Source organism: Stegostoma tigrinum, chromosome 16 (assembly GCF_030684315.1).
Source record: "Stegostoma tigrinum isolate sSteTig4 chromosome 16, sSteTig4.hap1, whole genome shotgun sequence".
Classification (NCBI taxonomy): domain Eukaryota; kingdom Metazoa; phylum Chordata; class Chondrichthyes; order Orectolobiformes; family Stegostomatidae; genus Stegostoma; species Stegostoma tigrinum.
This window is the reverse complement of record NC_081369.1, coordinates 67,669,966-67,695,475: the sequence shown is the minus strand read 5'-3', so window position 1 is coordinate 67,695,475 and position 25,510 is coordinate 67,669,966. Positions and strand designations below refer to the sequence as shown.

General features: G+C 42.1%; 1 protein-coding gene across 3 annotated transcripts in view; it reads right to left on the bottom strand.

Moving 5' to 3' along the window:
* sntb2 (syntrophin, beta 2) overlaps positions 1 to 25,510 on the bottom strand; it is a 62,241-nt gene that overhangs the window by 11,782 nt on the left and 24,949 nt on the right. For 2 of the 3 annotated variants that reach the window (XM_048546533.2, XM_048546531.1), the window contains exons 2-5: positions 23,258 to 23,462; positions 17,147 to 17,342; positions 11,874 to 12,016; positions 4,674 to 4,870 (exon numbers count right to left, since the gene is read on the bottom strand). In XM_048546533.2, coding sequence (XP_048402490.1) covers positions 4,674 to 4,870; positions 11,874 to 12,016; positions 17,147 to 17,342; positions 23,258 to 23,462 — 741 coding nt within the window. The remainder of the gene's footprint in view (positions 1 to 4,673; positions 4,871 to 11,873; positions 12,017 to 17,146; positions 17,343 to 23,257; positions 23,463 to 25,510) is intronic. The other variant, XM_048546534.2, reaches the window with a different exon arrangement.

Below are 25,510 nucleotides of genomic sequence, written 5' to 3'. Positions count from 1 at the left end.
CCATCAGCCATGATTTAAATGGCGGAGTGGACTTGATGGGCCGAATAGCCTTGCTTCCACTCCTATGTCTTATGGTCTACATCAGGAATTCAGCTTTTCATCCATGGTTGGCCAAAGCTATAATGAAGTTAGGAAGTGGTCCTGGCAAAAGCCAAACTAAGAGGTGAACAGCAGGTCATTGCAGAGTAAATGCCACTTGAAAACACTGTCAATGACTCCTTCCATCACATTGTTAATGGTCATGAGTGAACTGATGGGGCAGTAATGGGTTGAATGTTCATTCTGTGGACCAGACATCCCTGGGCAATTTTGTAGCTGTCCAGGAACAGATTGGCAGTGGTAAGGCAAGTTCTGGAGTATGTCTTCAGTATTATTGCTGAAATATTGACAGGGAGCATAGCATTTGCAGTATCCAGCATCGTCAGCCATTTCTTGATATCATGTGGAATGAATTGAATTAGCTGAAGTCTGGTGCATTGTTTGATGCTAATGGCACAGCTTACCTAGTTTGTTGTCTGCAGTGAGCTCACGTTAACTCAACGTCTCACGTCTGGACAAATAGCTATGCTCCATTGTCAGCTGCCCCAAGATTGCACAAGATAAAGACACGCTCCCTGCGGTGCAATTGTTTATTATGGCATTTAATTTTTAAAATCAATTGTAAAATTTTGTAAACCATAAACTGAAAATGCTCAACATTTTCATGTCAATTTTTATAAGTTTATAAACTTTTAATACAGAGACAGATAAAGCGAGCGCACAGGTCGGGGCAAGTTTCTGATTAATTGTGGTGCCTGGTATTGGCTAAACCATCCAAATTTAAGAAGGGAGGTAGACAGAAAACAGAGAATTGTAGACAGTGAGTCTGACTGTGGACAGTGCAGAAAATGCCAGAGTCCATTACCAAGGACTATATAGCATCGTACTTGTGGAATCTCACACAGCTTGGATTTACAAAAAGGGAAATCACATTTGACAAATCTAATGGAATTCTTCAAGGATGTAGCAAGTTAAGTTGACTGGGGGAGTCAGCGGACGTGGCTTATTTGGGCTTTCTGAAAGCTTTACAAAGTCCTAAATAACAGACTAATGCGTAAAATTAAAGTGCTTGGGATAGGGGTACTGTACTGAGATGAATAGAAAATAGCTAGCAGACAGAAGAAAGTAGGAGTACATAGGTCTTTTTCTGAATGGCCAGCAGTGACTATTGGTTGCTACTCGGGCCAAGTTATTCACAACATATGCTAATAATTCAGATGAGGAAACTAAATGTAATACCTCAAAATTGCAGATGACACAAAATTGGGTGGGGGATGGTAAGCTGTGGAGGAGGATGCAGAGATGTTGCACTGTGATTGGGCAAATTGAGTGACTGCAAATGCATGCCAGATACAGTATAATGTGGATAAGTTATAACAAATGTGATAACCTCACATTTATCCACATTGGGAGCAAAAATACGAAGGCAGACATTACTTAAATGACTGTAAACTGAGAGGGGAGGAATGTTTTGAAGAGATCTGGGTGTCCTCGTGTGCCGATCACCGAAAGTAAACATGCAACTGCAGCAGGCAAAAGACAGCAAAATGAGAACGACAAATGAGACGATATTTCTTCAGCCAGAGTGTGTTGGGCTTGTGCAATTCATTGCCACGGAGTGCAGTGGAGGCCGGGACGTTAGATGCCTTCAAGGGAGAGATTGACAAATTCTTGATCTCTCAAGGAATCAAGGGCTACGGGGAGAGTGCAGGGAAGTGGAGTTGAAATGCCCATCAGCCATGATTTAAATGGCGGAGTGGACTTGATGGGCCAAATGGCCTTACTTCCAATCCTATGTCTTATGGTCTTAAAATGTGACAGGTTTAAACTTCAGGACCAAGGATGTCTTTCCACAGAATACAAGGCATTGGTGAGGCCACATTTGAAATGTTGTGAGCAGTTTTGGGCTCCTTATCTGACAAAGCATATTCTGACTATGGAGGGAATGCAGCAAAGGTTTACCAAATTGATTCCTGGGCGGGCAGAACTAATGTAGCACGAGATCTAAAGGAGACACTGAATTAGTTAGGATTACATTCACTGGGAGTTTAGAAGAATTAGTAAGATCCCATAGAAATTATAAAATTCTAACAGGACTAGACACGTTAGATGTAGGACAATGTTCCTGATTGTGAGGGAGTGCAGAATCACTGGTCCTGATTTAAGGTTAACAGGTAGATCATTTAGGACGGAGATGAGAAATTTCTTCACCCAGACAGTGGCAAGCCTGTAGAATTCCCTATCTCGGAAAATGGTTGAGGCCAAAACATTGTTTTCAAGAAGGAGGTAGATATAGGACTTCTAGCCAAAGGGACCAAGGAAATGGAGGTGAGGGCAGAATTAGGATATTGAGCTCAATGATCAACCATGACTGTTTTGAACAGCACAGCAGGTTTGAGGGTCAAACCCTACTCATACTCTTAACTTTTGTGTTTCTGTATCTGTCCTGATTCTACAGTCAGAGTCATACAGTACAGAAACAGAGCCTTCAGTCCAAGCAGAACATGGGACTGTTCCTTTTCCTGACATATTAATTACCAGACCTTGAGAAACGGGACACGTTTTCAAAATTTTCAAATGATGCAAAGCTTGGAGCCTGGAAACTGAAACAGATAGTGTAGAATTTCTAAAAGGACACAGACAAGTTAGTGGAATGGCTGGATGGGCAGAAAATCAACATCATTAATTTTTCTGGAGGAAACACTGGGAGACAATACAAAACAAGGGGTACAACTCTAAAGGAACACAAGTTATATATACAGAAGAGATTACTGATGTCAGGACAAAGTAGTCAAACTTTACAGACTATACTTAAAGCTAAGAGGACATGATGGTTATGTTGAATAGTAGAAGAAACTAGCTCAATCTCAGCTGGAGGACTGTGTCCAGCTCTGCATACTACATATTAAAAAGGATGTGAAAGCATGAGAGAAAATAGAGAAGATTCATAAAGAAGGATTCCGAGGATGAGGAATGTCAGTTATGAACATTACTTGAGGAATGTCAGAATTCGCTCCCTTGTTTGAGAAGTAGGTATCAGAGATATTCACAATCATGAGGAGCCTGGAAAGATAGGGAGAAACTATTTTAAGAATGCACTGCTTGGGAGTTAATGGAGACAATTTCAATTGGGGTATTTAATAGGGAATTAGATTTATTTGAAAAGGAAAAATATTCAGTGTTATAGGGAGGAGGAGAATGCCATGAAGTGGAATACTCATTTAGAAAACTGATGCAGATATTCTGTACGTCTTCTGAATTGTAATAATGCTTTGATGTGGTGAAAATGGTCAGCAGTTCCAAGAGAATGGAGTCAATAGCTAGTTTCATGAACAAGGTGAACATGAGGCATGAAGATGGTCACCAAATTCAGGAGAAGCCTAGGGCAAGAAGCATCTGATATAAACCATTGTGATAAAGGAGATTATGTGTCTTTCTTGGAAGGGAAGTGGAAAGAGAGGATTTCACTACAAGTCAAGTCTGAAATGCATACAATTGAGGCGACAGTGGCTTGACTAAGTCAATGGCTAGTAAGTTTCGGCCTTGGGTGTCTGCCTGTGTGGAGTTTGCACATTCTCCCCCGTATCTGTGTGGGTTTCTTCCGGGTGCTCCAGTTTCCCCCCCACAGTCCAAAGATGTGCAGGTTAGGTGGATTGGTCATGCTAAATTGCCCGTAGTGTTCAGGATGTGTCATTTAGGTGTGTTATGGGGGATGGGTCTGGGTGGGACGCACTGAGGTTTGGTGTGGCCTTGTTGGGCCGAAGGGCCTGTTTCCACACTGCAGGGATTCTAATTCAAGTAGGAAACCAAGTAGGCCTAATGGTGAATGAACATCTTAACAGCAGAACTAGAAATAGAAGGGTAGAAGAGTTTAGGAAGGATATTCCATAGTTTGGGCCAAACACCGTCACCAAAAATGGAGCAATTAAAATTGGGTCTGCTCAAAAGGCAGCATTGGATGGCCACTGAAACATGAAGGCCGTAAGGGATTGCAGATAAATGATGGACCAGGCTTTAGATGGATTTAAAATCAAGGGCAAAAATGGCTCTTGGCTCAGCAACTCCTCAATGTTAATCATGAAGCAGTGGTTTTGGGTGAGCAGGGCTCAGTGCAAATTAGGACTGTGGCAGGAACATTTTGGATGAGCTAAGTTTTTTATGAAGAGTAAGATAGGGAGCTCGTCAGGACAGCATTGGAATAGTCAAGTCTCGATGTAACAATGTTATGAATGAGTGTTTCAGCAAAGTTGTGATGACAGCATGGATATAAGGACGGTAGTGGTAAGCAGTCTTAGTGATGGAAATTAATACAACATCATGTTCAGTGCAAGAGGATATTCTCTGTGACCTGTATACGGTCATTTGAATCTGCTGCTGAAATTTTGAAAACTGCTTATCACAGCTCTCTGCACATAAAATAACACTATCTTTAAAGCAAAACGTCCACTGAATAACCATAGCTGAGATCAAATGGCCCGTACAAAGACCTATTCTCCAAACCCACGTGCTAGCCTTGTTCCCTATGGGCATACCGAACCCTCCTACACTGCTGATGGAACACATGGTGATCACCACTCAGAACACATACCCATCACCACTCAGAACACATACCCATCACCACTCAGAACACATACCCAACGTCACCTCTTTAATCAATTCTGAAGCACTATGGCAGCCTTGGACAAGCATCCTTGTCCATGTTGACAGGTCCCTGTGAGTCTCCACACGGAAAACATGCATTTCAACGCCTTGTCGCGAGCCAGTTCTTGTGGCAAACATTAGCTCTGAACTAATGCCTGGGGATCCTCGTGCTGAACCTGAGTGAACTAACCTGAAGAACAGGGTAAAGGAAAACAAACAAAGTTAAGTGGCCTAAGACCAAACCATCTGCAGCTGCTTCATCAATGACCCTCATTCCAGCACAAAGTCAGGAAAGGGGATTAAATGCTATTGTATGAACCATTCAACACTATTATTCAGGTACTGAAGCAGTCCTTGCTCATATAGAGCCACATATGCACTAATATTCACACAACACAATTGCCAGACAATGGTTATTACAAAAAACATCGAAATCTGTTTGTCAGCCCTTAACATTCATTGGCATTACCGTCACTGAATTCTTAACTTTCAACAGCCTGGGGTCGGGGGAGTTCAGTCAAGGGAGAAGGTATATCTTATAGAGGGCTTTGCAAGGTCTGGAACAAGTGACATCTAGTGTGAGACACAGCCCAAGTGAGTATATAACTCAGGGACCCTACAGGCACTATCAGAATTCAGTTCACAGGGAAACAGGCGCATTTTCTTCGTTTCTTTGACTCTTAGTTTGGAATATTATTTTTAAACTAGATAAATTCAAGCCCAGGATCGTGGGCAACACATAAACCAAAAAGAGTGACAGAGGAACATCGTAAGTTCACAAGTATAGGAAACAAGGTAAATGGGCTTATTGCATAGACTGAAATTGGTGCATATGATGTGGTGGGCATCATTGAAATGCAGTTGCAAGGGGGTCAGGGCTGTGCACTAGTGAGTGGCACAGTGGCTCAGAGGTTACCACTGCTGCCTCACAGTACCAGGGACATGGATTCCATTCAAGCCTTGAGCAACCATCTCTGTGGATCTTGCACATTCTCCCAGCGTGTGTGGGTTTCAGCAAGGTGATGCAGTTTCTCATAGAGTCCAAAGATTTGCAGGTTAGGCAAGTTGGCCATCTAAATGGTCTATTGTCCAGGGTTGTGCAGGGTAGGTGGGTTAGCCTTGCAAATGCAGGGTTACCATTGGGAGCTGGGTTTGGGTGGGATGCTGGCAGGAGGATTGGTGCAAACGTGTTGGGCCGAACAACTTCTTTCAACACTGTGGGAGTTTTACGATTCTTAATATCCAAGAATACACGTTCTATTGCCAGAAGGAGTGGGACGGCCTTGTTAGTAAGAAATAAAATTAAGTCAATACAAAGAAGCAATATTGGATTGGAAAATGTAGAATTTGTTTAGGTAGATTTGAAGAACTGTAAAAGAGAAAAGATGCTGAAGGGAGTTGTGTACAGGCCTCCTAGCAGTAATCAGGATTGTGGCACAAACAACAAATCAGGAGTCAGAAGAGGCACAGAAGGCAGCACTAATGGGGGACTTCAATATGCAAGTGTACTGTGAAAACCAGGCTAGTAGTGGGCCCAAGAAAAGGAATTTGTGAAATGTCTAAGGGATGATGTTTTTTTAAAAGCAGCTTGTGGTAGAGGGAACAGGCAGCTCGGGACTCAGAAGTGCAAAGCAGCACACTTTATTATGAAGCTGAAGGAGAAGGAACCCCTAGGAGGCAGTGACCATAACACGATAGAATTCACCCTGCAGTCTGAGAGGGAGAAGCAGGAATTGAATGTAATGGTATCACAATTGAGTAAAGGTAACAAAAAGATGCGAGGGAAGAGCTGGCCAGAGTGGACTGGAAGGTAAGCCCAGCTGGTAAGACAGTGCTGCAGCAATGACAGGGGTTTCTGGAGGTAACTCAGGAGCCATATCAGAAATTCATCCTTGGAGGAAGAAATATGGTAAGAAAAAGACAGGGAGGATGGTGGCACAGTGTTTAGCACTGCTGCCTCATCATGCCAGGGCGATTGACTGTGTGGAGTTTGCACCTTCTCCCCATGTCTGAGCAGGTTTCCACTAGGTGCTCCAGTTTTCTCCCAGAGTCCAAAGATGTGCAGGTGAGGTGGATTGGCCATGGAAAATGTAGCATTAAAGGGAACCGTTCTATGATTCTATAAATGATTCTATGGCTGACAGAAAGTCATACCCAGTGCAAAAAGAAAAGTTTTAGCATACAATGTGGTGAAGATTAGTAGGAAGCCTTTAAAAGCCAGCAGAGGACAACTAAAAATGTAATAAGAGAAGATGAAACAGGAGAATAAACTAGCTTGTCATACAAAGAAGATCATGAGAGGTTTTATTGATATATAGGAGGTAAGAGAAATAATTGGATTGCTGAAAAATGAGGCTGGAAAAGCAGTAACAGTGCACAAAGAAATGGCAGAGGAATTGTACAGAGGCTGTTAATTTTGATCTTGTTAATGTTGATCTTGCTTTGTGTATGTACTTCGCAGAGTAACCTGTATGCCTCACTCCGTCCAAGTTTGTTTCACACTATGATCTTCACGTACTGCTCACAAACAAAACTTTTCACTGTCCTTAGGTACACATGACAATAAATCAAAACTGATGGACCAATCCAAAGACTCTGCATTAATCTTTGTGGTGAAAGACACTAGTAGTGTACCAGAACTTCAAGAGATTCAGGGGAATGAGAGATGAATAGAAGATGCTGGGGAAGCTGAAAGGTATGAAAAGCCGCTGCTGGAATCTGAGATACAAGGTGTAGAGCTGGATGAACAGGCCAAGCATCATCAGAGGAGCACGAGGAAGAGTCCAGACATGAAACGTCAGCTTTCCCGCTCCTCTGATGCTGCCTAGCCTGCTGTGTTCATCCAGTTCTACACCTTGTTATCTGAAAATCTGAAGAGGCCTTTCAGAAAACACTAAAGCCAGGGAGGTGTCAGAGGTCTGGAAATATCTAATGTAATACTCCTATTTAAGAAGGCAGGGAGGCAAAACATGGGAAATTATAGGTCATTTACCTGACCTCAGTTATTGGTAAGATTTGAGAGTCCGTTACGACGTATGAGATTGCAATGTACTTGGAAGTGCATAGTACAATAGTGCTGAGTCAGCACAGCTTCATTAGGGGAAGACAGCAAGAACTGCAGATGGAGTCAGAAATAAAAATGTGGAGCTGGAGGAACACAGCAGGCAAGGCAGCAGAGGGCCCTCCTTCAGAAATTCAGACCCTTCTGAAGAAAGGTCCTGGCCCAAAACTTCAACTTTCCTGCTCCTTTGATGTTGCCTGGCCTGCTGTGTTCTTCCAACTCCACACTGTGTTGTCTATTCATCAAGGGGAAGTCTTGTTTGACAAATCTGTTGGAATTCTGGGAAGGTAATGAGCAAGTTAGAAAAAGCAGACACACCCGATGTGATTCACGTGGCTTTCTAGGAGGCCTTTGACAAGATGCCGCACAGAAGATCAGGTGTTAGGTGCAAAGTACTGACATGGATAAAGAATTGGCTGACTGGCAGAGAGTGGGGATAACGGTATTTTTTCAGGATGGCAGCCTGTGACTCCTGGAGTTCTGCAGGGATCAGCTATTCATATTATTCATTATGAATCTGGATAAAGGAACAAAAGGGTATTGTTGCCAAATTTGTAAATGACAAAGATAGGTGAAGAGACAGGTAGGGGTGAAGAAGTGAGAAGGCTGGAGAAGCACAAGTACAGGCTAGGAGAGTGGGCAAAGCAGCAGATGGCGTAAAATATGGGAATGCGTGAGGTTATGCATTTTGGTAGAACGAGCAGAGGCATAGGCCAATTTCTAAATGGGGAATGGCTTTGGAAATCAGAAGCACAAAGGGTCTCAGAGTCCTAGTTCAGGATTCTCTTCATGTTAACATGCAGGCTCAAATCATAGCTAGGAAGGTGAATGCAATGTTAGCATTCATTTTGAGAGGGTTAGAATATTACAGCAGGAACGTACTGCTGAGGCTCTACATGATTCTGGTCAAATCACATTTAGAATATTGAGAGCAGTTTTGGGCCCTTCATCTAAAGGATGAGAGCTTGGAGAGATCCAGAGGATGTTTGCTAGAACAATCACAGAGATGAAGGGTTTGTCATAAGAGGAGCAGTTGAGATTTCTGAGTCTGTACTCAATGAGTTTAGAAAGGTGGAGGGTGGGCAGGGAACCAATTGAAATTAGAGGTCTAGATAGAACACAGAAGATACTTCTTTATTTTTCTGCCTTTGTACTCTAGGTTTTGGTTTATTTATCTGTGTTTTAAGATGGCAATGGAGAATGGCATATCTATACAACACTACCAACTGTAATTTCCAGTAAAATACATGTGACAATAAATAAATCAAATCAAAGTTTTCACTAGTGCAGAAGTCGAGGGTTTGATGGCACAGCCTCAGTGAAGGAACGACCATTCAGAACTGAAATGAGGAGACATATTCCACGATTCAAGATCGGGCATCTATTAGATGCTGTATGCCATTATCAGCAGAAGAATCACGCTCCAACATAACCTGCCATCTCATGGTCTGGTATATCCTCCATTCAACCATTACCATCGTGCTTACTTGCGTACCGAACAGCATAAACAGCAAGTGATAGAGCTAAACCGATGGATCAGACCTAAGCTCTGCAGTCCTGCAACATCCAATCGTAGATGATGGACAATTAGACAGCTCACTGGAGGAGGCTCAACAAATATCCCCATCCTCATTGATGGAAGAGTCCAGCACATTAGTACAAAGGATAGAGCTGAAGCATTCACTGCAATCTTCAGTTAGAAGTGCCAAGTGCATGATCCAACTTGGCCTCCCTCCTGTGGCTCCAAGCATCACAGATGCCAGCCTTCAGCCAATACAATTCAATTCAAGGAGGAATTTCTTCAGTTAGTGGGTAATCAATGTTTGGAACTTACTGCCGTAGAAAGCTGTGGAAGATATGTCATTGGGCGTACTTAAGACAGAGAGAGACAAGTTCTTGATTAGTAAGGGTATCGAAGGCTATGGGGAGAAGGGAGGAGAATGGGATTGAGAAACACAGCAGTCATGATTGCATAGTGGAACAGGTTTGACTCTGTTGACAACGGCTGAACTCTGCTCCAATCTTATGGTCTTGTTTACCAATGGGGTTGAGCAGGCCAAGATCTGGGAGCAGGGAGCTAAGCCAGCGTGTCATTAGAAGGAAGAATTTGGCCGCTAAGTATTTCTGTCTTCTACCTATTCTGATTGTTTTCACATTAAATGCTAAATAGAGGAAATATTTACAGTGAAAACTAATCATAAATTTAGAAAAAGTTGAAAATCCACTGAGGTAAAATAGTGATGAGGAGCGATCGAGGAGGTTGCACTACAGAAGCCTAAATCCTTATAGAACATAGAACAACACAGCGCAGAACAGGGCCTTCGGTCCTCGATGCTGGGCCGGCCTGTGAGCTAATCTAAGCCCATCCCCCTACACTATCCCATCATTATCCATATGCTTATCCAAAGACTGTTTAAATGTCCCTAATGTGCCTGAGTTAACTACACTGGCAGGCAGGGTGTTCCATGCCCTTACCACTCTCTGAGCAAAGAACCTGCCTCTGACATCTGACTTAAATCTATCACCCCTCAATGTATAGCTATGCCCCCTCGTACAAGCTGAAGTCATCATCCTCGGAAAAAGACTCTCACTGTCCACCCTATCTAATCCGCTGATCATCTTGTATGTCTCGACTAAATCCCCTCAGCCTTCTTCGCTTCAATGAGAACAGACCCAAGTTCCTCAGCCTTTCTTCATAAGGCCTGCGCTCCAGACCAGGCAACATCCTGGTAAATCTCCTCTGCACCTTTTCCAATGCTATAGAACATAGAACATTACAGCACAGTACAGGCCCTTCGGCCCTCGATGTTGTGCCGACCTGTCGTAACAGTCTGAAGCCCATCTAAACTACACTATTCCATGTACGTCCATATGCTTGTCCAATGATGACTTAAATGTACTGGAAGTACTTAATGCTTCCAAATCCTTGACCTTATCCAACAGGTTCAAGATCCTGGCTTCTGTGTGAATGAAAGCAGAGACTGTAGACAGGATGAGCATACTGACCAGAGTACCATAGTTCAGGGAGCCATTCAAGTGGGTGCGAGGAGGAGGAGGAGGGGGGGGGGGGGGGGGGGGAGGAGAGAGAGAAGAAGAAGAAATGCATTTGTAATTCAGATTGTATAGTTGTGGGAATAGGCACTCATCTGTAGCCAGGATCAAGCACACTGAAGGCTGTAATGCTTAACTGGTGCTAAAATTAAAGATACTTAATTTGGCTGCATAGTAAGTTGAAATGGGAGGTGAAAAATGCAACTGAATGGTCCACATGTGTACCAACTGTAGAGGTAGAATGAGGCAAGTGGTTCTGATGAGGAAATAAACAGGTAGATGACAAAGATAATAATCTCCAGATCACTACCTGAGCCATGAGTTAACTGGCACAAGATCAATAAGATTAAAGAGTTAAATGCGTTGCTCAAAGATTGGTACAGGAGAAAAAGAGGTTCAAATTCATGAGACAATGGCATGAGCACTTGAAAAAGAAGGAGCTGTTGTGCTCAGACAGGTTCCACCAAATTATGCTTAGTCCAGAGCCCCAGCAAATCACCTAACTCCAGCTGCAGATTTGGCTTTCACCTAAATAGTGGGGGGATAGGATTCAGTTTCACAGAAAATTAAAAGGTAGGAATGTGGGTTACCAATAAGGCTGATTGTTTCCATAAAATGAAAGGAAGAAGCAGAGCATGTGAACATTATATTGCACCAAGAAATATTACATGAGTAGGGAAAATTGATAAACTTTTTTTTAAAATCTGAACACGCACTGCACCCTGAACAAATTGATGATTTAACAAGGTTAGAAGAAACATATGGGTACTATTTAGTGGCAATTACAGAGACGTGGTTACAGGGAACTCTTCAGAGCTAACTCAAAATATTAGCTTGCTCCCTCTACGTGGATGCTGCATGAACCACTGATTTCCAGCATTTTTGTTTACAGTGCAGATTCCAGCATCTGCATTAATTTTCTCCTGGTTGAGGTTTTTGTTCATTTTTGACAGTAATATTAAGAGAAGCAGTTTGCCATTTTGGTAGTGAACCAACATTTACACCAATGATGTCATTAGTGCAGTAGTGAGGCTTGGTTATCAGCACAGTCCTCCTATCACATTTGTAGCACTGTTCAGACCTGGTTGCCAGCAGTGGATGGCTCTGAGTGGGTGATGACCAGAGGTCTCTGTTCCATGGGACACTGTCGTAAAGCAGCATATCTTTATCAGTAAGGGCGACCACCACTGGCTTCCAATGCTGCCTTCCACCTTCAATTTTCTGCTGCAAAACAAAAGAAAACACCATTGCTACATAAGCACCAGATCCTGACTTTGCACCCTAACCCAACACCCAAACAACAGGACAACACAGCCTGGGCGCTACCCTCCCCAACTGTCAGGCACTGGGAAACCTAACCATGGTTAACAAGGTCCTGAGGCACTGCCTCCTTGGCCATAAGAGCATTGTTAGACTGAATCCTCAGACAGTACCCAACACCATCGTACGTCTGAGCAGAAATAAGCAGATGGAATCAAGGACCAAGATGAGAGTGCGTTTGAGGGCACAACACTCACTGAGTTGTAAGACTTTAGAAAGGGCTCAGAAAATATTTAAAAAAGGACATTCCAGAGTTCAGCTACATGGACAGATTGGAGAAGCTGGGGTTGATCTCATTATAGAGAAAGCTGAATGGAAACTCGATGAGAGGGATGAGAATAGAAACAAACTGTCAATTAGCAAATGAGTACCGACTTAAATGAGTGGCAAAAGAGGGACAGTAGGATTTTTTTTTAAAAACAAAAGTTATTATCTCAAATGTGCTGCTTGAGGGCATGGCAGAGGCAGATTCAATTAATTTTGGGAAGGATTTTGGATATTTATCTGTCAAGAATAAAAATTTCAAGGTTATTTAGAGAGAGATATTAGATGAGCTGCTCCTGTAGTTGGCACGGACAGAACCTCCGAAATTAGGAGCTTGAGTAGACCACTTTGCCCTTCAAGGCTGCTAATGTCATGCAATAAGATCATGGTTGACCCCATTATTGTCTCAATTCGACTTTTCTGTTTGCTCTTCCCCCATAACTCTCAACTTCCTCATTAATCAAAATTCCAACAAACTCTGCCTCAAATGAATTGATTGATTAAACCTCCATTACTCTCCAGGCAGAAAAAAAGTACACAGGTTAACAACTCCTCAGGGGGAAAATATCTCACTTCTGTCTTAAAAAGGGAGATCTCTTACTCTTACATTGTGTTGCCAGCTTTAGTATTCCTCAGAAGAGGAACCATCCTCCAAGTATCCACAATATCTAGTCCCCTTGGAATTTCATACACTTCAATACACATTTCTAATGAAGCAGGGTCAGCATGGCTTTATGAAAGGGAAATTGCATCTGACTAACTTATTGGAGTTTGAGGAATTTGCATCCAGGGTGGATAGAAAGGTATCAGTAGATGCGTTGTCTGTGGACTTAGAGAAAGTGTTCAACACGGTCCCTCACAAAAGATTAAGCCATAAGATAAGAACCAACAGTGTTGGAAGTAGTAAAATGGAGTGTTTAGCGAACTGGTTCATGGGCAGGGAACAATTAAGTGGGGATAAGGGGTTCTTTTACAAGTTGGTGATCTGTGAACATTCCACAGGGATCAGTGCTGGTACCTCAACTGTTCACAATGTATATTAATGACTTGGAGGAAGGAAGTGAATGTGTTCCAGCCAAATTTACAGACAATGCAAAAATAAATCGATGGAGAGGCAAGTAGTGAAGGGATACTGTTTACAGACAGATCTTGTTAGGTTAAGTAGGCATAAAGTCAGCAAATGGGAGAATAATGTAGGAAAATGTGAAGTTTAAAAATGTTATTTAAATACAGAGAATCTGCAGAAAGCTGCAACACAGGGAGTTGGTGCATGAAACACAAAGCTAACAAACAGGTACAGTAGATAATCAGGAACACGGATGGAATGGCAGCCCTTATTTTAAGGGGCTTTGAACATAGGAGTTAGGAAGTCCTACTGTAACTGCACAAGGTGCTGATGAAACCACAACTGGGGTTCTGAGATCAGTTCTGGTCTCTTATTTAAGAAAAAGAGGAAATTTCATTGGAGGCAGTTCACAGTAGGTTTACTCGGATGAACCCTGGTGTGGAGGCATTGCTTTATGAACAAGCGTTGAGCAGTTAGGACTCTATTTTCTGGAGTTTTGAAGAATGAGGGGTCATCTTATTGAAAGGTAGAATATTCTTAATGGGCTTGACAGGGTAAATGCAGAGATGTTTCCTCTCATTGGGAGAGTCTAAGACCAGAAGGCATAGTTTCAGAATAAAGGGGCGCCAACTTAAGACTGAAATGAAGAGAACTTTCTTCTCTGACGGTTGACAGCCGTTGGAACTCTGTGCCACAAGACAGCTGTGGGACCAGAGTCCTTGTGAATATTTAAGGCCGAGACAGATTCCTGATCAATAGGGGAATCATGGGTTATGGGGTAAAAGCAGAAAAGCTGATAAGAGGAATGCCAGATCAACATGATCCTATTGATTGGCACAGCAGGCTCATAAATCCAAACAGCCTTTTCTCTGCTCCGATTTATTATGCTCTTAACGAGGTCACCTTTCACTCCTCTAAACTCCAAGGGGTACAGGCCCAACTTACTGAACGTTTCTCTAACTTTTCCATTGCAGAAACAGAGTGAGAAAAGCAATGAGTACCATCTCACTTCCTCAGGAGAGATGGCAACATAATGGTAATATCACTGGACTGATAATCAAGACGAGTGAGGGAACGGCTAAGGTGGGGAGGGTGGGTTTTTTTTAAAAACCCAAAGGGTGGTTTCTGAAAGGGTAGACTAAAACTCTTTTTAACATTTGAGCAGTATTTGGGTATTCATTGCTGTCAATGTCCTCCAGGCCAACAAATGTATAAATTAGGAGCAGGAGTGGGCCTTGAGTGTCCCTGCCATTCAATAACATCACTGATGTAATTGTAACCCAAAGTTGTGCAGTTGTGTACACTTGATTATAGGAAAGATGTGATTGAATTGGAGAGAATGCAGGAGCGATTCACAAGAATGGTTCCAAGAATGAGAACTTCAGTTATGACGGAAGATTGAAGAAGTTGAAACTGTTCTCCTCGGGAAAGAGAAGGCTGAGAGGAGATCTGATCGAGGTTTTTAAAATCATGAGCTGATTTGACAGAGTATCAGGAGAAGTTATTTGCTCATGTATAAAAGGAATGTGAGGGGACAGAGATTTAAAGTCATGTGCAAACAAAGTACGGATAATGTGAGAAAAACAATTCATACAGCAAGTTGTTAAGGTATGGAATAGGCTGCTTTGACATGTGATGGAGGCAGGTTCAGTGGATGGTTCAAAAGGACACTGGAAGTTTCTTTTACAAAGTAATAGTGTGCAGGGATAAGAGGAAAAAAGCAGGAGATTGACAGGAAATGCGCATCGTTGCTGGCACAAAGGGCTGAATGGTCACTTTCTGCACCATAATAATTTAGTGAAAAATCCACATTCCTGCCAACCCGATATCCTTTCAACACCTTGTTTAACAAGCATCTCCAAACAAAAAAGCACATTCACCCTCACAAAAAGAATTTCACCTCATCTACTTTAAATGAGCCACTCCTGAGTTTTACAGTGACCCCAGCTCTTAATTCTCACATAAGCACCCTCTCCACATCTGACTTCTCAACTCCAGCAGATATAAGCTTAGCTTGTCCAACCTGCCCATTCCTACTCCAGTGGAGGTCTAATAGATGTCTTGTACAAGCTTAACATCACCTCCTTGCTCTTGTGCTCTATGCCCTATTAATAAAATGGATAACACTAACTGCCATGTCCAGCTGTCCTACTACTTTAAAAGATCTGTGCACAAGTAAGCCAAGATCCATGTGCATCTGCACTCCCTTGAGAATTGTACCCCCTATTTTACATTGTCTTTCAGCGTTCTTCCAAACAAAATACATCACCTCACACTTCTCTGCATTAAGCCTGAACTGCCATTTGTCCACTTCAACAGCTTGTCAACATCCTTTTGGAGTTCCAAACTATAACTCAGTTGGAGTTCTTCCAAGATTACTGCCATCGGTAAAATTTGAAATAATCCCTTGCACACCAAGATCAAGATAATTATCATGCTTCAGGAAAAGCAAGGATCCTAACACTAAGTCCTGGCTACTCCACTACAAAACTTCTTTCAGTCTGAAAAATGTCCAGTGACCATTATGACTCTTTCTAATCAACCCATCTTTTTCCATGTTATAACTAATTTTACCCAGAGAATTGTTTATAGAAGCTTTCCTGACACGCAGGTTAAACTAACTAGTCTACAATTGATGAAATTATGCTTACAACCTTTTTTCGAATAAGGTTGTAATGTTTGAAATTCTCCAGTCTTACAGCACTTCTAATGAGTTCTGGAAAGACTGAAATATAATGGCCAGTGCCTCCACAGTATCTATCCTCAAATTAATCGTAATAAAAGAGTACTACTTGCAACAGTGCTCCTGCATACGTCCAAGGATTTACCTGTATCCCCCTTTCCCCTTCTATTTCTCAGCTTTTTCTTACACCTGCCTGGATTCTAGGCCTGAAAGGTCAGCCTTCCTGCTCCTCTGATGTTGCTTGGCCTGCTGTGTTCATCCAGCTATACACCTTGTAATCCTGGATTTCCCAGCTCTATGCTCAGCAGCTGCTTTTGGAAGCAAAAGTCATGCGACAGCAAAACGATTGTCAGGTCTGGGGCTTCCCAATGGCTGGCCTAAGCACCTTAAAGGGAACACTGCTGACAACTGTCTTCAAACTAAATCAGGCTGTGTCATACTTTAGAGCCACATATAGATAGCACTTATGGGGAGAATAAAGAGCCAGCAGTCAAGGACCACTGCTACACTAGCAGTCCAGAGGAAAACAATGAGTTCCAAGAAAAAGTAAGAAAGCAGGTCTATTTCCACTGCCAGACAGCAGATGTGCAGGGGGACAGCGCAGACAAACATCAGGAAGCCCTGTTCTACTTCCATTCTACACCGGTGTTGCTTCAGCCTCCCAACCAGCAGCATTTATTAACAAAACTTTGAAAAAGTGTAAAACAAGGTAACCCAGAGTTAGATTATAACAGAACTGCACAGTCATGTTGCTAAATTCCTGGAAAATAAGGGGTTCCTAAACAGAACTATAAGCCAAGTTATAACTATCCAACAAAAACAGAGTTCCTCCAGGTCTGAGGGTCACTAGACCGAACGTTAACTTTAATTTCTCTTCACAGATGCTGCCGGTCCTGCTGAGTTTTTCCAGTAACTTCTGTTTTTGTTTCTAATTTGCAGCAGCTGCAGTTCTTTTGGTTTTTATAACTATCTAACTTCAACCTAATATTCCTCTTGCCTTTAGAAGCCAAGAATTCTCTACCTGCTCAGCCAGCCAGCCGATGTGCTGTATGGCCCTGCCACTTAGTTTAAGCAGCCCATTCAGCTCCAACAGTGCCTGAGGAATCAGCGCCGTTATAGTTGTGTGAATAGCTGTGAACCAAGCATGTGTAGCAACAGCATCCTTGCTCCGTAGAATGATTACGTGCCTGCCATCAGGGGAGTGCAGTTCAAATAACCTGCGGGAATGACAAATATGGAACAGAGGGTCAGGGCCAGAAGACAGTTGCCTGGTTTTGAGAACAAAAAGAACTTAAACAATAAAACATACAGGTGAGGCACAAAGTGTATCAGTGCAAGAATGGGGATTTATGGTATGTCGTCGCATTGCTTTATCAAATGACTTGGAAATCCAAATACACAAGAACATTAGTTATAATAGTAAGTCATTCAGTATGCTAAGCCAGTTCTGCTACGCTGTACAATCATGGCTATTTGAATACTTCAATGCCTTTTACTCAATCCATTCCCGTAACCCCGAACAGCACTGTTAATTAGAAATCTATCAATATCTTCATTAAATGATCTCAAAGACAGAGGCTTTACAGCCCTCTGATAAAGGATTCCAAAGATTCAAAACACACAGTGTCAAAAAAAAACTCATCTTGACTTAAGTAGCATCCTTATTTTTAAACTGTACTCCCTCTATAGCAATATCCTTCCTGAGATAAGACGACCAAAACTTCATACAGTACTCCAAGTGCAGTCTAATCACGACCGAACCAAGACCTCACTATTCCTGTACTCAAACCATCTGGCAACAAAGGTATACATTCCAATAGTCTTCCCAATAGTTTACTGCTGCATGGTGGCCTTCAGTGACTTATTAACAAGGACACAAGTGCAAATGTGCATGTCACCTTCCAACTTGTTATGAACTAAGAAATAGTCTGGGCATCTCTTTCCTGCTACCAAAGTGACCAACAATAACAACTATGGTTAACACGGAGAAACAGAAAATGAAAACAAAAACAACAGTAGGCCATTCGAGTCTGCTCCACCATTCAATATGATCATGGCTGACTGTCCAACTCAATGCTCTGTTCCTGTTTTCACTCCATTCCCTTTAATCTCCTTAGCCTAAGGAACAACATACATATCTCCTTTTTGAAAGCATTCAACGTTTTGGCTCAACCATTTTCTGTGGCAGTGAATCCTACAGCTCCCCTACCCTGACTGTCTGGGTAGAAAAATTTCTCATTCCAGTCCTAAATAGATTGCCCGATATCCTTAGACTGTAACTCTTGGCTCTGAACTCGCCTGTCATTAAAAACTTCTGGCCTGCATTTACCTTATTTAGCCTTGTTAGACTTTTACAGGTTTCCAAGAGATTCCCCACCTCAATCCTCAGACTTGTCATCCTAGAAATCAGTCTGATAAGCCTTCTTTCGCAGCCAGGACATCCTTCCCTAGTTGTGCTTGAGAAGGTGGCGGTGAGCTGCCTCCTATAACCGTTGCAGATCCGCTTTGCCATTAGGGGGCTTAATTCCAGGAATGTGCTCCAGCAACAGTGAAGCAACAGCAATGTATGTCCAAGTCAGAATGGGTGAGTAGTTTGGAGGGAAACTTTCAGATGGTGGTAATCCCATGGATTGGCTGCCCTTGCCCTTCTAGATCAAAGTGGATGCAAGTCTGGAAGGTTCTAAGGTGAATTTCTGCAGTGCATCTCGTAGATAGCAGCAGCGTGTACTGAGCATTGTGGGTGGAGAGAGCGGTGTTTATCAATGTGGTGCCAGTCAAGCAGGCTGCTTTTTTTTGGATGGTGTCAAGCTTCTTGGGTGTTGTTGGAGCTGCACCTATCCAGACAAGTGAGGAGTACTCTTAACTTTGGAGCAAAACATTCATGCTCCTGTAGCTCAATTTTCTCACTATGAAGGCCAACATACCATTTCCCTTCTTCACTACCTGCTGCACTTGCATGCACACTTCAGTGACTGGTGCACAACAGCAGGTCTTCTTTCACCTCCTCCTTAGAGTCAGAGTGTCCATTAGACCATATGATATAGGAATAGGAGTAGGCTATTCAGCTCTGGAACCTGCTCCATCAGTCAATAAGATCATGGTTGATCCAAAATTCCTTTTGTCACTTGTCTGCCTTTCCCTATAACCTCTGAATCACTTACTGATCAAGAATCTATGTGTACATAAGGACTCAGCCACAACAGCTCTCAGTTGCGTGGAGTTTCAAGATGCTCAACCCAAAGAAATACCTTCTTATTTCAGTCTTAGATTGGCACCTTTTATTCTGAGGCTATGCTCTTTGGTCCTAGGCTCTCCCATGAGGGGAAACATCCTCTCATCATTTACCTCGTCAAGTTCCTGAACAATCCGATACCTTTCAATGAGATCACCCTCATTCTTCTAAATTCTAATGAGTACCATTCCAGCCTATTTAACCTTTGCTCATAAAACACTTCCTCAGAATTAGTGATCATTCTAGCGAATGCTATCTGAACTGCTTCCAATGAAATAATACCTTTCCTTCAATAACAGGACCAAGCGGAGATCTTGGAATTTGAATTCAATAGAAATCTGGAATTAAGAGTCTAGTGATGATCATGAATCTACCGTCAATTGCTGGAAAAAACCACCTGGTTCACTAATGTCCTTTAGAAAACCATATGGCGTGGCCTACATGTGACTCCAGACCCACAGCAATCCCTTCTTGGCAATTAATGCTGGCCCAGCCAATGATTTCATCTCATGAATGAATAAAAAAAAACTGCTCACAGCATTCTAGATGCGGTCTCACTAGGACCTTGTACAGTTGCAATTAGAGTTCCTTATTTTTACAGAACATAGAGCATAACAGCGCAGTACAAGTCCTTCAGCCCTCTGTTGCGCCAACCTGTGAAACCAATCTGAAGCCCATCTAACCTACACTATTCCATTATCATCCATATGATTATCCAATGGCCACTTAAATGCCCTTAAAGTTGGTGAGTCTACTACTGTTGCAGGCAGGGCATTCCATGCCCTTACTACTCTGAGGAAAGAACCTACCTCTGACATCTGTCCTGTATCTATCACCCCTCAATTTAAAGCTATGTCCCCTCATGCTCGCTGTCACCATCCTAGGAAAAAGGCTCTCCCTATCCACCCCTCTGATCATCTTGTATGTCTCTATTAAGTCGCCTCTTAACCTTCTTCTCTCTAACAAAAACAGCCTCAAGTCCCTCAGCCTTTCCTCATAAGGCCTTCCCTCCAAATCAGGCAATATCCTAGTAAATATCCTCTGCACCCTTTCCAACGCTTGCACATCTTTCCTATAATGCGGTGACCAGAACTGTACACAAAAGTACAAGTGTGGCCGCACAAGAGTTTTGTACAGCTGCAACATGCCCTCATGGCTCCGAAACTGAATCCCTCTACCAATAAAACCTAAAATACCGTACACCTTCCAAACAACCCTATCAACCTGGGTGGCAACTTTCAGGGATCTATGCACATGGACACCGAGATCTCTCTGCTCATCCACACTACCAAGAATCTTACCATTAACCCAATGCTCCGTATTCCTGTTACTCCTTCCAAAGTGAATCACCTCACACTTTCCCACAGTAAACTCCATTTGCCACCTCTCAGCCCAGATCTGCAGCTTATCTATGTCCCTCTGTAACCCACAACATCCTTCCGCACTCTACAAAACTCCACCTACTTTAGCATCATCCGCAAATTTACTAACCCATCCTTCTATGCCCTCATCCAGGTCATTTATAAAAATGACAAACAGCAGTGGCCCCAAAACAGATCCTTGCAGTACACCACTAGTAATTTAACTCCAAGATGAACATTTCTCATCAACCACCGCCCTCTGTCTTCTTACAGCTAGCCAATTTCTGATCCAGACCACTAAATCACCCGCAATCCCATGCCTCTGTATTTTCTGCAATAGCCTACCATGGGGAACCTTATCAATCGCTTTACTGAAGTCCATATACACCACATCATACACCACATCAACCACTTTACCCTCATCCACCTCATTGGTCACCTTTTCAAAGAACTCCGTAAGGTTTGTGGGGCACGGCCTATCCTTCACAAAACCGTGTTGACTATCCATAATCAAATTATTTCTTTCCAGATTATTATAAATCCTCTCTCTTATAATCCTTTCCAACACTTTACCCACAACCGAAGTAAGGCTCGTTGGGCTATAATTACCAGGGTTGTCTTACTCCCCTTCTTGAACAGAGAGACAATATTTGCAATCCTCCAGTCTTCTGGCACTATTCCTGCAGACAATGACAACATTAAGATCAAAGCCAACAACTCTGTCATCTCGTCCCTAGCTTCCTAGAGAATCCCAGGATAAATCCTACCCTGCCCAGGGAGTTTATCTATTTTCACACTTCACAGAAATGCTAACACCTCCTCCTTATGAACCTCAATCCCATCTAGTCTAATAAATGAACCCCATCTATACTCCAATCTCTTTGAAATAAAGGCCAACGTTTTATTTGCCTTCCTAATGACCTGTACCTGAGTTCTATCTTTTTTGTTTCATGCACGAGCTCCCCAAAGTCATTGTGTTGCAGCTTTTCTTTATTTAAATAATTCTGTTCTTTGTTCTGCTTTCCAAAATTAAAAACTTCACATTTTCCTACATTACGCTCCATTTGCCAACTTTTGCCACTTACATAACCTATCAATATTTCTCTGTAAACTATGTGTATATCTTTAGTAACTTGCCTTTCCGCCTATTTCTGTGTTGTCTGCAAATTTGGCCAAAGGGCAATCACTTTCTCCCTCCAAGTCATGAATACATATTGGTCTCTAGAGGTCAAATATCTACCGTATGAAGATCCTTAGCCCTTTGCCCTTCCTCAATTTATCACCATAAACTATAACAAAATACACCAATCTTTATTGAGTAACAACTGATTTAGTGTCAACTACCACTTGATGAATGAAGACACCTCGTGTGTATCAATTTTTAGGCTACATGCCCCTACCGCACCTCCATTTCTAGCAATCTTTTCTCTCCATCTTCATTGTTTTGATATCTTGAATTGTCTTATTCAAACTCCATTCTCTTCAAGGTCAAAATCTCATTCTTGTGGTTTAGTGCCTAGAACTACTAACAGTGACTCCAAATGTGGCATGAGTTTAAAGCATGACTTCTACCCACTTGTACTCTATTCTCTAGATTTAAATGCAAGTATTCCATTCATTTTTAAAATTATTTCTGTACACGTGCATGATACTTTAATGTTTCACGTACCTGGACCCTAAATATAGTTTGGGCCACCACTACCTCTACCTTATGACTTAGCAAATACCCTTTATATTCTTTTTATGTTCAAAATGGATGACCTCAAATTTGCCTACATTGAAATTAATTTACCACAATTACGAACATTATTTAATCTATTAATATCGCTAACTTTACACTTCCATCTACTGCTTACAATGGTTATACTTTCTATGGTTTAGAAGGGGTGGACGCTAAGAAGTTGTTTCCGTCAGGCGGGGAGACTAGGACTCATGGGTACAGCCTTAAAATTAGAGGGGGTAACTATAAAACTGAAATGAGACAACATTTCTTCAGCCAGAGAGTGGTGGGCTTGTGGAATTCATTGCCACGGAGTGCAGTGGAGGCTGGGACGTTGGATGCCTTCAAGGCAGAGATTGACAAATTCTTGATCTCAGAAGGAATCAAGGGCTACAGGGAGAGTGCAGGGAAGTGGAGTTGAAATGCCCATCAGCCATGATTTAAATGGTGGAGTGGACTTGATGGGCCGAATGGCCTTACTTCCACTCCTATGTCTTATGGTCTTACCTTCAAAACTTGATAAGATTTGTAAAAGAAAACATTTCTTTCATGAATCCATGCTAACTTTATGGAATCATGTTTTTTTTTAAGTGTTATTATAATATACTAAATAGTATAGCATTTTCTGGACAATTAATATTATTGCCAACTGGCCTGTAGTTCAATTTTTTATTCCTCTGCTTTCTTGTTTAGTTACAGTGTAGCTGCATTAATGAGGGGATACATCATACAGAAAATAGAATGGAATCTCGCTCATACATTTCATCAGCCTAAGTGAAACTGACATTTGTGATCACTTATTGTGATTAAGCATTCAACCTGCTCTCTGGATCAGGCATGCTCAGATTCCTTGCAACGTAGCACATCTTCAGCGGGAAAGTCTTGCTGTCTTTGGCACAATGATTTGGAGAACTGGAGCCAGCAGCTCCTAGGCGTGGAGAATGCGGTGGGAGGCTGTCCCATGCCAGGTCTGCTATCAATGAGGGCTTTTTCAAGTACGGAGTCACTTCCTGAATATAAGTCACTGTAAGAGAAAGACCACAGGTCAAGAGTAGGCAATCATTTAACCCATCCTTTTCTCAATTCTGCTGAGTAAAACACTGAGTGAGCAGGTAAGAAATTACAAGGTGCCATTTCTATAGAAGCTAGCATTGCAGATATTCACTCACAAAATTTTCTTGAACCAAAAAATGTTGTGTTAAACCTTATCAACAGGATACAGCAAGATATAGAGGGATCTGTTCATGCTACATTATAGACATATAACAGCAAAGTCCAAATCTAAACCTTTTCTACTTTGGACAGCATTCTCCACCCCAGTACTATTCCACCTTCAATATTTGAAATGTCATAGCTTTTTCTACGCATGTTCTGCGGATGTTGGAATCCCAACTAAACACTAATAACAATGGAAAACAAAATAAGGCAGCACTGCACTGTCAGAAGGGCAGCACCAAGGCAATCATTTTGATGGGTCTGAGAAAGCAACATTTATGGAAAGAGGTGGTGGAATGGGCTACAAAGTTTTGGGGACAGGAGTGTCCATGAATGAAGACAGTATCTTGTATGAAGTGGAGGTTGTCCAGGCATTGAAAAATTTAATGCCAAGTGAATGAAGTTATTATGGCCCTGACCCACAACTTCATACTTTTGCCCAAACACCAAACAAGATATGATATTGCAATCAGCAGATCAAACCAAATGAGAAGCAAGAGAAACCTATGACACCTCTGAACAACAGGTTCCTATTTGATCAATCTTCTGGGAGCTATATTGAGCCAAGATACTTTATATACAAAGTTACAGCATTCACAAAAATAAACCAGCACTAACTATACATATAGCAACAGCACAGGAAACACCTGCTCAGTTGGCTTCCACATTCATCCTGGCAAATTAAATACCAGTTAGAACAGAAAGACCTATACAGCCATTAATAAGACCGAGACTGTGCAAATTTCAGGAATGTACTTCAACAGGATGCAACTAATCACACTATGAAAGAGTCAAATATATATTTACAAAGTGATAATGGGAACTGCAGATGCTGGAGAATCCAAGATAATAAAATGTGAGGCTGGATGAACACAGCAGGCCCAGCAGCATCTCAGGAGCACAAAAGCTGACGTTTTGGGCCTAGGCCCTTCATCAGCTCTGAAGAAGGGTCTAGGCCTGAAACGTCAGCTTTTGTGCTCCTGAGATGCTGCTGGGCCTGCTGTGTTCATCCAGCCTCACATTTTATTATGTCATATATTTACAAAGTCTTCAATTGAAATCCTTTTCTGTTGGATGCAACAGCTTAGAATATGCAGATGCTAGCTCAGCTTCACACTTTGTTATCTTGGATTCTCCAGCATCTGCAGTTTCCATTATTCCTGATACAAATAAGCCACAGCCAGGTCAGAGTCTTAGGGTAAGGAGTAGGCCTTTTAAGGCTGAGAATAAGGAGAAATTTTCTCACCCAGAGAGGGGTGAACCTGCGAAATTCTCTGCCATAGAAAGTGGTTAAGGCCAAAACATTGAAAGTTTAAGGAGTTAGCTATAGCCCTTAGAGCTGAAGGGATGAAATATAGGTACTGAGTTGGATGATCAGCCATGATTACAATGAATAACTGAGCAAGCTCAAAATGGACAAGTGGGCCTTCTCCTGTTCCCGATTTCAATGTTTCTATTAAACCCAACTATGTAAGGTCAGCATTGACTCTTCCTATGAGCACACACTTTCAATCAATCATTTATCCTGTTTCAACATAGTTTTCAAATTCACTATTTAACCTATTTCCATGTTGACATTTTCTGCCTCAGTACTGTCATTTGAAAATAATTACATGTGTGGTAAAGTAAAGAAATCTGGGGAGTTGCATGAGCTCATAAGAAATACAGCAAACTGGGCCATTCAGCCCTTTGGCCTGCTTCACCATTTAAGAAGATCATGGCTGAACTGCTCTTGGCCTCAGCTGTATATGCCTGCCTATTTTTCATAACCCGCAAAAACATAGCTCAGCCTGAATAACTTCAAACTTCAGAATCATTATGGTTCAGAGGAGCTATTTAGCCCCATCATGTCTTCAC